The 15,087-nt window shown below is 45.6% G+C and overlaps 1 protein-coding gene across 1 annotated transcript in view; it reads left to right on the plus strand.

The window, feature by feature from the left end:
- The first annotated feature begins 7,013 nt into the window (after window positions 1-7,013).
- GLG1 (golgi glycoprotein 1) overlaps window positions 7,014-15,087 on the plus strand; it is an 81,034-nt gene continuing 72,960 nt past the window's right edge. Inside the window, exon 1 of the mRNA XM_071440530.1 lies at window positions 7,014-7,370. Coding sequence (XP_071296631.1) covers window positions 7,059-7,370 — 312 coding nt within the window. The 5' untranslated portion in view covers window positions 7,014-7,058. The remainder of the gene's footprint in view (window positions 7,371-15,087) is intronic.

Here is a 15,087-nt window from a genome sequence, read left to right on the forward strand (position 1 = left end):
TCACTGGATATCTTATGAACATTACCAAGGGTTCCCTTATGCAGGTGAGGTTTCTCTTGCTTTGTATTATTTCCAGGTCACACTGAGCTTCAGGCTGAAATAATGAAGGTATTTAGTGAATGAGTCCTCACTGAACCATCCTATCCAGCCAGGTGAGAGGAAAAAAAAGGGTTGAGCAAGGTCAGGCTACACACAGGGAACGTCTTTTAAATGAAAATGACTCACAGATATGAGAATTTTTGGCGTTTTAACAATGATCAGGAACTAAGGGTTGGTAGAATGATATTGTGAGAAGGTCTCTGGTAACAGCTAAACCAGAAAGAGCAGGATGCTCTCTACCATATTAGTACAATGAGCTTCTTGTTCTCAGGTATTCTGAGGCATCATTTATGTTCAGTGAGCTCCAACCCCATCTTACCACAAGAAATCTGGAAAGTTTTAAACATACACAGGAAAAAGAATTAAAATGTTTTAATTTTCTAGGTAGTCCTATGATTTTTTATTTTCTAACACTTGTTTTCTACTTTATATCACCATACAGGACTAAGAGATACAAACTTAAATGCTATTAAAATAATGGAAGATGACACTTTCACATTCTCAGTTTTCAAACCTAGAGTGTCAGAAAATGTTCAGAGATAAGTGAGGAAACCTTGTAAAACTGTCCTACTCCCAAGTTTGCAGCAGGCTGCAGGAAAGCACACCTAACTGGTGTGCAGAAAGCCATCAGCACTGAGTGCTGATAAAAGGTCAAATGTGTTAATTAAATATTTGCTCATCTCTGTCTGGAGTCAAAGGGGCAGATTTGAGATGGAAGGATGAAAGAAATCAGTGTGTCTGCATTGTGCAGGGCAGCTGTCATGAGAGGCTGAGCTGTTTTGCTGGTGTTTCAGGCACGAAGCCACTATGTGGCTATTTCTGCCTCTGTCTCTGGGAAGATTTTTTTATCGTGGTGCAGGGTGGCCCCTTGGCAATTCCTGTAGTAAATCTGGTGTGAGGTGATAGGTAAAGCCAGGCAGTGCTGTGGCTCCTGCAGACAGGGCTTTGCTCTTAGCTGTGTATGGGCATTTTAAACTATTTTTCTCCAGGCTGTTGCAGAGCAGTAGCTTTTTAAATTTTACTTCCTGCGAAAGCAGGCCTGGGGGACAGTGCAGCACTGGCCAGAGCTGGCTGTGGGGGCTGCTTGGTTGGCAACAATCCAGCCCCTGCTGCTCCCTGTGGAGGTGTGTTGGGGGTGGCTGTGGGTAAAAGGAGGCTGGGGTTTGACAGCCATGCTTTCAGAGGAGGGCTGTCCTCCACATCTCTCTAATAGGGATGATCTGGTGTCGGACTGTGGTGATCCGTAGGGTGAGGAAGCGGCCGGCTCCAAGACTCCACATCAAGGGAATTTGCTACTGTAGCACCTACCCTGGTGCTTGAGCTTTTGAAGGGATTCTGGTGAGATTTTGACAAATAATCAAAAATGTTGTAGATGAGAAAAGGTCATCTGCAAAGTGTGAGCCTAGAAATGAGCACAGCTTGGTGTGTGTGTGTGGTGTGTGTGTGTGTGCACACCAGGCAGGACAGACCAGTTCTGTGCTCTGCTGTGGCTGTACCCACTGCTTCCTGGAGGGTGAAAAAGCAGCTACTTTGTGTCCCAAATCAAATTGGATTAAACCTTGGCAATGTAGCAAGCGAAACAAGCAGCTTAAACTGAACCTTGTTACACTGAGGTAGCCAGAGCGTCCCTGTGGGATTTCATTTAGTTCCCCTTTTCCATTTGTGAGGAGACGTGACAAGATTTTCTGCTTTTGTAGATTTGCAGATTTTCTACCAAGGCAGTAAATTCCTTAAAAGACTCACCTTCCTGCTGGTTTGTGAAAGGGAGAATATGGGGTAAAAACAGTTCAGCTGCCTTGCAGTGTCACCTGGAAAATTGAGCAGAAGGGGTCACAATGCCTCAGCAGCAGGACTGCCCTCAGCCAAGCTGCTCTTGGTCCCTGTGGGCACTCAGGCCTGTTGACGTCAACAGCCTCCCTCACTTATGATAATGATATTTATCATTGTTTATTTGCTTTTATGATAGTTAAAGATATTTAGACATACTGCTGAGAAGGCAGAAATGCCTCCTGCTCACGTTGCTTTGCTGAAAGAGGTGTGCTGTGCTTGGGTGGCAGCTGAAGCTGTGGGTGCCCTGGTGTTACAGAGCACTGGGTTCCATGGACTGTGGGAAACTGTGCTGGGGTGCATCAGGCACAGTGTCACCAACCAGGGATGGGATTGTTCTGCTCTGCTCTGCTGCAGCCTCAGCCTGAGAGCTGTGTGCAGCTTTGCTCACTGCAGTATAAAAAAGCTATTAAGTTGTTAGAGAGTGTCCAAAGGAAGGTAAGGAAGATGGTGAAGGGCCTTGAGGGGAAGCTATATGAGGAGTGGCTGAGGTCACTTGGTCTGTTCATCCTGGAGGAGACTGGGGGAAACCTCATTGCAGTTGCAGCTTCCTCATCAGGGGAACAGAAGGGGCACTGATCTCTACTCTGTGGTGACCAGTGACAGGACCCATGCGAATGGCCTGAGGTTGTTTCAGGGGAGGTTTAGGTTGGATGTCAGAAAAAGATTCTTCGCCCAGAGGGCACTGGAACAGGCTGCCCAAGAAAGTGGTCACATCACCAACAGTGACAGAGTTCAAGAAGCATTTGGCAATGGTCTCAGGCACATAGTGTGTCCCTAGGGGATGGTCCTGTGCAGGCCTAAGACTTGGACTTGATGATTCTTGTGGGTCACTTCCAACTCTACATGTTCTGTGGTTCTGTGGCAATAGTGCCTCTAAGTGCAAAAGAAAAAGGAATTTGGGGATCAATGTCCTAGAAAGCTGATCTAATCCTTGGGACAAACTCTACAGGTAACATCCTGTCTCCAGCATGTGCTGGTCAAGAGAGAAGAAATGTCTCAAAATAATTTCAGTAATTATCCCACCCTCTGAAGCATAATTAATTTGAGGGTCCAGGGGCTTTGGTCTTGCATCAAGTCCAATTTGGTTCTTCCACTAGCAGCAGAGGCCATGGAACAGGGAGCGAGCCTCTTGTGCTTCCGATGGTGTCAAGCTGGCAGCAGCACTGAGTGCTTGGGAAAGCATAAGTGGAATTGGGAAAGAATTCTGGCAGGTTGGAGGATGGGCTGGAAAATTGCCCATATCTTTTTTCTTAATGGTAGGTGCTAACTGCAACACAGATCTGCATCAGTATGGGGGGCAACAGTCTCTGCAGTTATGGGCTGAGGCTTCTGAAGGTTTGTGAGGCAAAGATGTGTCAACAGCATCACTCTTTGGGGAAAAACAAAGGTCATGTTAGGCTGAAACTTTTTGCCTGAGAGGCACAAAGCTCCCCTTGCCCTCAACACTCACAGGGTTGTAGCTGAAATATTGTCTCCTCTTTGTCTGCAGCTTCCTTGGAAGTTGAGTATTTCCGTAGTCTTCTGCTTATTTCCAAAGGTGGATGAGCAGCAGGACTGCAGGACTCTGACCTACAAGAAAACCTGGAACAGTGGGGCTGAACCTGTGTGTGTCATGCAAATAAACCACGAAATACCAGACTGGGATTGTTGCCTTAGCCAGGAAGAAATAGCATTGAATGTCAGCTCAACTCGGCTCTCTGCAGCAGGATGTGTTGGTGGAGAGGATTGCTCACTGGGAAAGGCAGCGCTGAAGTTTTGGGGGATGCAGAGCTTTGGAGGGAGGCAGCTGAGCTGGGCTGCACGCAAGGGAGAGGGCCTCAGGGCACTGTGTGGAGGCTAAGCTGGGATTCAGAACTGCCACATGGGAGCAAGCAGTCTGTATCCAATTAAAAATTGGAGCAGCTCCTTTGCATGGACTGAGGAAGAACTTTTGTTCTCCCTGAAGTGGTGAGCTGGAGAGCAAGGACACTGCTGGGTAGGAGTGAGAGATGTCCCAGCAGCTCAGCTCACCCCGGGCTCGCTCTCCAAAGCTGGGGCCATATAAATGGGGTTTATATTTAAGGCAATGAGACTGAAAAGTGCTGCCCACTACAAAAGCAGGGGACTGCAAGTTCATAATGCAACACCCAGAGGGTGAAAGCCTTACTGCTAAAATGCTTAAAATGAAGCAATAAGGGAATTTCTGCCAAAGGAGAGGGGCTGTAGATGCAAGGAGCCACTGGGGGTTAACACACAGGCAGAGATGTTGCTGTGCCTGAAGAAAAGCCTCCTCCTTGTTTAACTCACTGTGTGGACATGGTAAGCATAGGGCTCTTTTATGAAATGCCTGTTTAACAGTGAGCAACACAGGATTAGTAAAATCTAAGTAAAATCTTAGTAAAATCTAAGGTTGGGAGAAGATGTTCCTTGAGGAAAAACCTAGTCTCTGGAGATCTCCTGAAGGTGGAAAGAAGTGAGCTGTAACCCTGCTCCACTGCTCTGTTCTGTCTTCATCCTGTGATGGATGAAGGAGCAGAGCCAGCTCTTGCACTGGGCTAACTCTTCAAATAATTCTCACTAAACCAAATAAGCTGCCAAGCACGGGCTGGATTTTGCTGGCTTTTGTTTTCAAGTGTTCCCAGCTGCACAGCCCCTGGGTGCCAGCACAAAGCCACTTTCCCAAGCGCTGTGTCCTAGTGTGACATTCAAGCACAAGAGCATGGAGATTCTGCTCCTCCCTCTCCTGCCCTTGCCTTCACCTGGATGACATGGCTGCAGGTTGGGGGCCACCCTGGGCTCAAGGTGCTCTGGTAGCTCCTGTATTGCGTGAGACAGTCAGAAGCATTCCCAAGGGAAGGGTTTCTTCCGGGCAGGAAGGGAGCAGCCCTGCAGCTCTGCTTCACCTCACCGAGCCAGGGCACACCCGTGGAGCATCCTGGCATGCAGGCAAAAGCTTCTGACTTTGGCCTGATGCCAGCTGGTGCTGGGAAAACTGCTCCTGGAGTCAACAAGGAGGGGAATTGAGGTGAGATTCACCCTGTAGCCCATTTCCATCTGCTGTTGGAAGCAAATCTGAGATTTGGGGGCAAACTCATCCGAGGAGGGTGCTGTGAGCTGGCCCAGTGAGATGCTGGCAGGACATCTGAAGAGCTGTGGTTGCTGAGCTGGTGGTGGACATGTGTCGCACTGCTGCCACTGCCCCGGCACTTGGACCCAGGTACTTTTTTACCATGAAATTTTGGGTCTGGCTGGCTGCTTGGGTAAAGGGGACTGCAGGATTCCCAAAACACTGCTCTGAGGGAGCTGTGTGGCTGCAAACACTGCTTTTACATGATCCATCACCAAATTCAGCATCCAACCCCCACTTACTGCTCTAGGAGGAACTTGTAGATCCCACCTACAATGGCAGCAGCCCTTGTAGACCCTGTTTTGGAGACCTGATCACACCGACAGCCTATTTCCCTCCATTCCCATGGACAAAGCCCAGAGCCACTATGGATTGTGACATGCCAAATCCCACAGAACAGAGTGCCTGGCACTGACAGTGCAGGAGGTACAGTCACCCCACCAACCTTGAAAATGAGCTATCTCATGGCACCCCCAAAATGTGTTTTTCTACCCTTGGTCAGATCTCTGCTCCCTCCAGCTACCCTAGGGCTGGCCCAAGCTCTTGGGTTTGTCCCATCCCCTCGAGCCAGCCCTGCATCCTGCCCCAGGAGAGGCCAGGCCCTGCATCCATATATAGGCGGAAGATCAATCCAGCTGATAATTTGGCACTCAGCATGGAGAAATGACAGCAGGAAAGTTGAATGTCAGCATTTTATTAAAGATTTCCGGTGTTTTAGCAGCCAGTCAATTTTTTGTCTTAATTCTTACGTAGTTTCCCTTTAGTCTTCCGTATTTTTTCTTCATTCTTTAGTATTTTTTCTTTGGCGTCCTCTGTTGGTTTGCTCTTCTGCATTTCATCTCGTATCTCCTGTATTTTTTCTTTGATGTTCTGTATTTTTTTGTTGATGTCCTGTACTTTTTCTTTGTTGTTGCGTACTTTTAGTTCATTCTCTGCTTTTGCTTCATACTTCAGTATTTTTTCTGCATTCCTTGGTATTTTTAATTTGTTTTGCTGTATTTTTTCTTTGTTCTTATGTATTTTATCTTTGAGCTCCTGTATTTTTTCTTTGTTTGTCCATATTTTTGTTACATTCTCTTTTTGTACTTCATTGTTCCTTTTTTCCTCTTCGATATCCCCATGTCTTCCTTTCTTCATCCGTATTTTCATTTCATTCTTCCATATATTTTCCTTGATCTTCTCTATTTTTGTTTTGTACTCCAGTATTTTTATTTCATTCTTCTCTATTTTTTCTTTGATCTCCTGCATTTCTTCTTCAGTGTTCTTAATTTTTGCTTTGATCGCCTGCATTTTCTGTTCGTTCTTCTGTAATTCCTCTTTGTATTTCTGTATTTGTTCATCCTTGTCCAGACGTGGTTCCTCGTTCAGCTCACTAACACTGTCATCCGCAAAGTTCAGTTTCCCCATTACGTCTCCTACCTCCTCAGTTCCTGGGCAGCCGAAGTGCGAGTGGGAAATGGGATTTCGGGCAAAACCTCACCTCAGCTATCGGACACCTGCTGAGGGAGATGCGGGACTGGCTGCTGCCTTCCCAGCAGGCTGAGCACGCCCAGGCTCGGTTCCTCGCCTCCCGGCACCGCCGCTGGTTCGGCAGTGTCGCCCTGCCTGGCTGAGGGGTCGCGGAGGCCGCTGAGGGGATCCGGGAGCCGTTGCGGGAACCGTTGAGGGGCTGCGGAGCGGCTGAGGGGGTGCGGGGCTGCTGGGAGGTGCCGAGGTCCCCTGAAAGGCTGCGGGACTGCCGAGGGGCTGCGGGGCCGCTAGGGAGGTGCTGGAGACCGGCGGGGCGGCGAGGGCCGTCGGGCCCACAGAGCCGCGGTGGTTCCTGAGGTGGTGCCTCGTCCTCCTGAGGCGACAACGGCCGAGGCGGGGCCACCGCGCGTGCTGGAGGAGGGGCCAGAACGGACCACGCCCCCCACCAGGAAAGGGGCGCGTCCCGCTGGGGCAACGTCACGAGCGCGCTGATTTGCATACGCCGTGCGTGCCGCGGGGTGGGCGGGCAGACGCCGGAGGTGGCGAATCCAAGATGGCGCCGTGCGGACGTGTCCGGAGCCGCTGCCCGGGCCCGGCGCTGCTCCTGCTGCTGGCGCTGGCGGCGCGGCCGGCGGCGTCCAGCCCTGCTGCCGGCGTTGCCGGTCCCGCCGGTGCTCTGCCCGGAGCGGGGCAGCCGGGGGGACCGGGCCCGGCTGCCCCGCGGAGTGCCCGTGGCGGCGGGTCGGGCAGCGGGTGGAAGCTGTCGGAGGAGGCGGTGTGCCGGGAGGACGTGGTGCGGCTCTGCTCCAAGCACAGCTGGGCCAACAACCTCGCCGTGCTCGAGTGCCTGCAGGATGTCCGCGAGGTGAGGGTCGGGCCCGGGGCCGGGCCGGGCCTGCCCGCGGCGGCGAACAAAGAGCCGGGTCCGCGCCCCGCCGCGCCGCCGCCCCGCGTTTCCCTCATGGTTTGTGTTTTAAAGATCGGGGTTTGCGCTGCGGAGCTCCGCCAGAGGAGCGAGCTGCCTGCAGGGTGGCCGTGAGGACTCCGGAGAGCAGCTCCCCTTCATCCGCACCTCGGGGCTCCGCGCTGCCGCCCGCGCAGCGCCCTCCGGGCAGGGAGCGCTCTCGGGGGATGGCTTTGTGTTCCGGCTCCGGTGCCTTGCGGGGTGATTCGTTTCTGGAGGTCTGGGAGAGCCCAGCCCGCGTAGTGCGGAGTGAAGGCGCCGTGCTCGCAGCAGCAGTGACCTGAGATGTTTTTTCACATTCGGGTTCCCACCTTCGCCTAAAACTCTGCTTCAGAGGCGGCTGCTTTCCAGTCCTCGGTTGTGCGTGTATGAAACTCGATATATAATCCTTAGACGTAGCTGACTTTATGGGGAGGTTAGCGGGGCAATCTGTGTTGTTCTGAAACACCTGTCGTGAGCAGTTTTAAGTCCAGCTCAAGAAAAAACTGAGTTGCCTCCTCCGAGTCTTCCGGCTCCATCTTTTCATTCATTCCTGGGCTCATTTCGAAGCAGCCTGTGCGGGACGTGCCTTTAGTGAGCCGTCGTGGTCTCGAGGTCTGTGTATTCTTGGCTTCTCTGCTGTAGAATCCGGGAATGCCAGGCTGGGTCAGTTTTAATGGTGTTTTGCCCAATAGGGAATGCGATTAGGAAAAACCTGGGCTCGTTTCTCATCCGTTTTTATGGGGACAGCAGATGGCAGTGGCAATGGTTACTCTAATTGAAGGGAGTCTTGAACCAGTAAGTGTCAGTGATTACTTTTGGCTTAAAATGCAAAGCTAATTTGGATTTTAATCTAACTTCATGTTTTAATTTTGGGTGAGTAGTTAGTAAGACACTCGTGGTAGGTGTTTTCAATGAGTCCTGCTGCAACATTTGTCACAGGTATGAAATGCTCCCATATGTGCTTTATGAATAACTTGCCCTTGCTGTTCCTTTCCCCTGTCTGGGATCTTTTGGCCCCATTTTAGGTAGGCATCCTGTCTGAGAGGATCTCGGAAGCTGACCTCACAGGCAGTGCCTCACAAGCTGCCAGCCTGCCAAAAAGGCAAGCTCTTGTTGTTCCTTTCTTTCCAGTTGCATAGCCCCTCCCTCCTCTTTTCACAGTTCCAGTGCTTGTTGGTTTTCTGCCATTTTAGCGAGGTGAACTCTTTTGTGGTCTAGTTTATCGGTTTTCTGCAGGAATAGTTTTGTAATTTTTCTGGGTTAAAGCACAGAGGGGGTGAGTGCAGGGCTGGTACACAGGGCTGTGCAGGGAGAGGGATAAGATCAAATCGAAGGTGAAGGAATGTTTTACATCACGCTTTATTTTCAGCAAGTACAAACCCTTATGTTGGCTCTGCATATCTCCTGAGAGAATGTTATGTCTGCTTGTGGTTTTCCTTTTCCCATTCCTAAGCCTGCCTTGATGTCAGTAGTTTGCTGGCTGCTGGTCTTGTCTAGCTGTAGTGCTGCCTGATGCCCAGTGCTGAAGGTGAGTTTTTCCCTGGGTGACATCCCAGGCATCAACAGGACATCTCAGGGCTCTTTTGGATTGAATTTTTTCTCTGGAGGTGTCACTCTGTGGCCTTGTCCTTATTTGTCTGTCAGCCTGCAAAGAGCACTCTCAGCTGGTCTCCACTCTCAGCAGTTTGCCCAGTAACACTGATGTGATGGGCTGCATCCTGACGTAAAAATGACTTCACAGGGTGCTGCTCTGAGAAATAAATTAAAATAGCTGACTTCTGTGTATCCCTACTGTTTAACACTTGATATTTAGACTGTGAATAAAAGTCATGAGTTGTAAACATTGAGTAGCATTTCAGCTGATTGGGAATGGGGTCAGATGTTGTCTCAGACGTTTCCTTTGCATTGGAGATGACGGCAGAGGAAATAAGTGACGTATTGGCTGTTGTTGATATAACTTTTACTTTTGACTCTAGAGCATCTGACTGCTTGTTTGGATAATACCAGAAAAGTGACAATTACGTTTTAAAATGGGTGAGGATTTATTCTGAGTCATACAGCCCACTTAAAACCAGTCAGGCTATAGTAAGTGGAGATTTGGGGAGTTGTTTTGTGTGATGCTCTCAGTGAGGGCAGTGTGTGGACAGTGCTGCAAGGATCAGGTAAGATTTTTAGATGCAGTTAGGCTGCAGAAGGAGCCTTTTATTTCTCTAGATGTTTGAGGTAATCTTACTTTTTTCATAAGAAATGTTTCTCTAAAGTGGAGAAAATTCAGCTTGAAACTGGGAGTGTTACTATGAGGATTATCCATTGATTTTTCTTAGTGTCATACAAGCAGGCTAGGATACTTCTAAATACGAATAACTAGGAGAAACAACTATATGAAACATTCTTTTTCAGTCCATAAAATATAGAGAAAAGAGGTGGTGTGCTTGTTTTGTTAGTCAGTGTGAGTGCAATCACATGGTTTCGGTATCTGCTGATTTCTAGGAGTGGCTGTCTTTGAAGTACATCTTCCCTTGCTTTCATTGGGTAGTTTTAAATCTAAAGGAGCAGGAGTTTTGAGTCAGTGGTTGACTGGTACAGGAGCCCAACTTGTAAGGCAAATGTTGAAAGAAGCAGTTTAACACAAATATTCAGTAAAGAACAGTCTGGCACAAAGAAAATAGTAAAAAAACCCCAAACTACATACCCAAAACCCTACACAAATGAAAAAACCCACCTAAGCCAAACCCCCAAATAGTAAATTTGAAAGTTTTGGTTTTGGGAGGTTATTGGTAGGCTGTCAGTTTAAAGTATTATCAAAAGAGTTATCTAAGCACTGTGTATTTTTAGCATTCTTGAAGAAAAAATAGTTAGATCCCCAGACTGATATCAAATACTTTTTACCACTGATTTTTCCACTGAGTCAAAGAAATGTTTAATTAATGTAGTGCAGAGTCCTCTTTCCTTTTGTAGTAGAAGGATGCTCCTTGATTGGAGAAGGAAATGGTCATGGTCAGAGCTACTTGGCTTAAACATTTTTGACCATAATCAGAAAATAGAGTAAACCCTATTTTTTTGGTGCATTTTGCAGGTGAATTAACTTCCTTCTTGTTAGAAGTATTCGTGCACTGGATATATTACACTTTTGGGTGACTTAAATTTTATCATCAAGATTTTAATTATTATTCACATCATTCTATGTCACGATATACAAGGAGTAGAAAGGGGTAGTGTATATGTATATTTTTAAAATTTGTGTTCCAAAGTGATTTTTTTCCTGGAAGGATTCAGGTTGTGAGCCTGTTTCTGGAAAGACTTCAGAGCTTGCATTTCACTGAGCATAGGCTGCAGCCTTTAAGCCCTTTTTTTGTGGGTTGCCTGTTAAACTGATTTGCATGGTGGTTAAAGTATAAATAAACCTATGAAATATTAATATATTTGCTAGGTAACGATTTTTGCTTGATTAATGATGATTTGCATTTGAAGCATGACCAAGTTGTTGAATTTGAGGTGGGAAACATTAAAAGGGATGAAAATAACCTTATCTACTGTGGGTCTCTTATCTGGTTTACTAGTGTAGCATAATTTTACTTATAAAACCTACATTACATCTGGTTAATTGGTGAGTGAATTTGATACCATAATTGTTGAGCATTGCCCTTATAAAGATTGTGCAATATTTATAGCATGATATTGTTTTGTATCATGTTAATGCATTAAAGGCTAAGTATTTTTTCTAGACCAAACAGTTGTGGTTAAGATGGGATTAGAGATCAAAGTTTTGGCCTCCTGCTACTTTCTTCATCCTGAGTGGTTCCGTTTCTTTGGTAACTACTTTATGGCAAAGAGAGTGTAATTGAGCCTTAATGCTCTGCCTTCTGGAAAAAATAGGACTCTCCCAGTGCTGCAGATTGCATTAAGAGCAAAACAAGTTACCATGAAGGCTGTGTATTTCAAGAATAGTATTTTTCCTGTTATTTCAGTATTGTACTTGGTGTAAAAGGCCAGAAAATTCATTTGATGTGACTTAATGGACTGAGGAGTGTGTACCATTGACAGGTTGGGAACTGTCACATTTCTTCCATTTAAATGTTTTATTCCTCACTCTGTGTGTACCTGAGCTCCTTAAGTGATCTGATAAAATAGTGTCAGTGAAATTACTTGTTTTAAAATTATATATGGAGAATAGAAACCAGACAGTAATGCATGCTTGGGGTCTTCATCTCTTTGAGTTATACTGTAATTGTAGGAAAAATTGTGTGTTCCCAGTCCTTGTCCTGGTTCTCTAGTGTTTCTACCTTTTTGGTAAATGGATTGGAAATGTAAAGGCTTCCCTTAATCTTTATGCTTGCATTGAGGTAGATGAGTGTGATCTGTCACAGTAGCTCATTTTACTTTATTTTTCCTCTTTTTTATCTCCCTAATTTATTGAGTTCCAGGTCAAAGGTTTTGTTTGACTCAACATATGACATTATGTTATATTTGAGCACGTACTGTTATTCCATCTCTCTGTTTTCCTATGCACAGATGGAGGCTGGCATTTAAAGTTCCTTTTTTGAGAGGTCTCATTTGTGGCAGCAAATGACTGGTTACCTGTCCAGAGCTCCAAGTAATTGAGGGCTGTGGATTATCATAGTGTGAGGTGAGGCTAGTTCTTAGGAAATGGCAGTGATGAAGACACTCCTGGCAGGGTTGACCATCTCTTTCAGCACTTATGGAGCTTTTTCCCCAAAATCCCCAGGCATTCTCCCTGGCCTTCAGGTGAGCTGTTTTAAAAAATTGCCTGTTCAAGTTGTAAGAAGCTTCCTGTTCCTTGGGTTGGTAAGTTTGTGGCTGTGGGATGGAGGCTGTTCTGGTTCTCTAATCATTATTATTGCAAAGGAGCAGGCAGTTAGTATTCCAGAGGTACTCTTGCAGTGCCTACAGCATTATCATTGGTTCACATACTAACACTCAAAGGGTTGGGTTTTTTTAAAGGCAATGATCAGAAACCTGAAAGATGTACCTTAAGCCTTGCCAAGGGCTTTGCTTACATTTTCCCTTCTTTCTAAAGGATATTGACCTGGTGATCATTCACAATCTGAAAAGGACATAGGAGTTTAAGAACTGCTACTTTCCTGAGAAAAATAAAAGGAGAATTCTTACCAATATAGTTGGAATTGAGCTAACTTAAAGAAAAACTGTGTTGCAGTTTTAAGAGGTTAATTATTGCTCTGTAATTTGGCTCTGTGAGTTGAAGCCTGTGACATCTGAATTAGAAATTTTCAGATACAGTTCTGTCTTAAATGGAATTTAATGAAGAATTTACAATGCTTTGTGGTAGATGCAAATTAATTTGAATTGTGAATACAGTCCCTCCTGCTTTTAAAATTCATGAAATGGAAGATGGACTATCCAAATCAATGGAAGAGAATGGCTGGACCTAGGAGAAATGAATGAGATGATTAAGTTTTGAAAAACGCGTGAGCAACAGGAAGGCAAGGAGCACTGAAGGTTTTTCTCCTGAAGCTTGGCTTCTTACCCAAGATCAGCTGCATTTTTATTCTGAGGTTCTCTTTTTCCCTTCTGTTTGGATAGTGTAAGCCCAGTTTCCTCCTGGCTTTTGTAGTTAAGTCTTAAAGTAAAATACTAAATATGCTTTAAAAGTTTGATTTGTTTTTAGGTTGGTTACTTTGGCATCAGCCTTTGGCTTCATCTCAGGATGAAGAATATTTAAAAGTACTCTTTTCTTCTTGCTGAAGCCATATGTGAGCTGAATAGAGGGGAAGATGGTCTCTCATTCCAGGTGCTGGGCTGAATGTCTTGTGAGCAGAGCATTGAGCACAGGTTTAGTCCTTCATATCCTTTTTCTTATCAAAGAGAATTATTTTTGTGAGGTTTTTTTGGGGGGTGGATTTGTTTTCCTTAATTCTGTGCTGTTCTTGGCAGGCTGCTACTTGTGGTAGCAGGTTGTATATCAGTTTGGCCTGGGATGTTTGGCTTAGTAAAAGAGATTATCTTACAGGTCTGCTTCCTCCAGCAGGCTGGCACTGCTGGCCTGCTGCAGCTCTGCATACCAAGGAGAAAAGGAGGGGAAATACAAGGCAAGAAATAAAGTTCCATGCAGGCTGTGCAGCCTGGGCTTGGCTCAGGGTGCACTGAGAAAGCCAGGAGGGAGGGGGGAGGTGATTTCCTGAGCTAAATAGCTGAATCTATAGAAAAGCAAAGGCTTGGTCAGTTGTTACAGTACAGACAGGTACAGCCAGGCTGTGTTTTGCATGCACTCTCTCCTTCCCTTGTGCTGGAGGAAAGGAGATCTCTCTGGTGCTGCTTTGGGTTGTCATGGTTGGAACAGAATGTTTTGAAGAGGGATTATTCTTGGCAAATAAAGTGCTGTATTTGTTTTCTAGTGCAGAGATGACTAGGTGTTCTTTATAGTGTAGCTTTCCTGCATGCATGCACCACTTTTCCAGTGGATTCTGCTTCTTTGGTCTTGGGAAAATGCACACTTGCTTTGGAAAAAGCTTTGCAGTTATTCTTCCTAATAATATACCCCAAAGAATTAGATGAATAAAAGGGCTAGGTAATTGCCTTTTTATTTGAAATCTTGCTTTAAAATAGTTTTTTCTTTTTGATCTTCTGACTAATTCAATTTTAAAGTCTGTGAAGTTGGTTGCTATGGCACTAAAATTTTTCAATTCTGTTAGCTGATAATTTTCTGTTATCATGGGATACCTTGATTTTCTGGATGCTCAGTTTATCAGTATCCATCACAGTGCATTAAGTAAAGAGCAGAGATCCTGTTTTCCCTGGTGCTAGCTTGTGGCATAATTGCAACCTTTTTTCATCAAGACAAGAGATAAAAACCCATCCTGTTCCACTTCTGAGCAGGGGTGACATTCATAAAAACTGTCCTGGAATGCTGGTGTCTCAATGTCTGCAGCTCTGAGCTGAGGAATCTCCTTCAGGAGTTAGAGGTGTCCTTTTTCTCTGTGCTGTCTTTAAGGATTTTGTGCATGAGTTTATTTAATTTTTTTCCCTTTACATAAGTGTGTCTTGTAGATCTTACAGCTTTGTGAGCTTAGGTTTCACCTGTTAGCATTAGAGTGCATTTCTTGTTTGCAATGTCTGCAATTTTGCCTTAAACTGAACACCTGATGCCTTTAGTAACAGAAGCCTAAAGCCTAAAGGTATACATGGAATGTCCCTTTTGCCAAGTAACACCATAGGGAAAAATGACCATCATCATGCAGAACAGAAATGACTATATGCTGCATTTGTTTTTGTGGGGTTTTTTTTGTGTGTGTTTACCTGAAGCAATGCATTGCTGAGAATTGCTGATATGGCAAAAGGTCGTTAATGTAATGTTTTCCTGGTTTCTCTACATACCTGGAGTATTTTACTCCTTTCCTAGTGCTAGAACTGTGTGCTCTTTTGTGGAAAACTTCTTGTAGTTTCCTTAGTTGATTCTCAGGAGTTTTGAATCTCTTTTGGAGAATGCAAGTGGTTATGCTGATGTAATTAAGTACTTATATGTAACAGTGTGGGTTAATACCAAATAGCTCTTATAGCCCTGCTATGCAAAATCAATCAGGCAAATGTGCTGTCTTTTGTTTAAAAAATAATGACTAGCTTAATCTGGTAGCAAGTTTGCTGTCTAGATCTTTTGAAT

Source organism: Agelaius tricolor, unplaced genomic scaffold (genome assembly GCF_023055355.1).
Source record: "Agelaius tricolor isolate 1412-34295 unplaced genomic scaffold, bAgeTri1.0.p SCAF_15, whole genome shotgun sequence".
NCBI lineage: Eukaryota > Metazoa > Chordata > Aves > Passeriformes > Icteridae > Agelaius > Agelaius tricolor.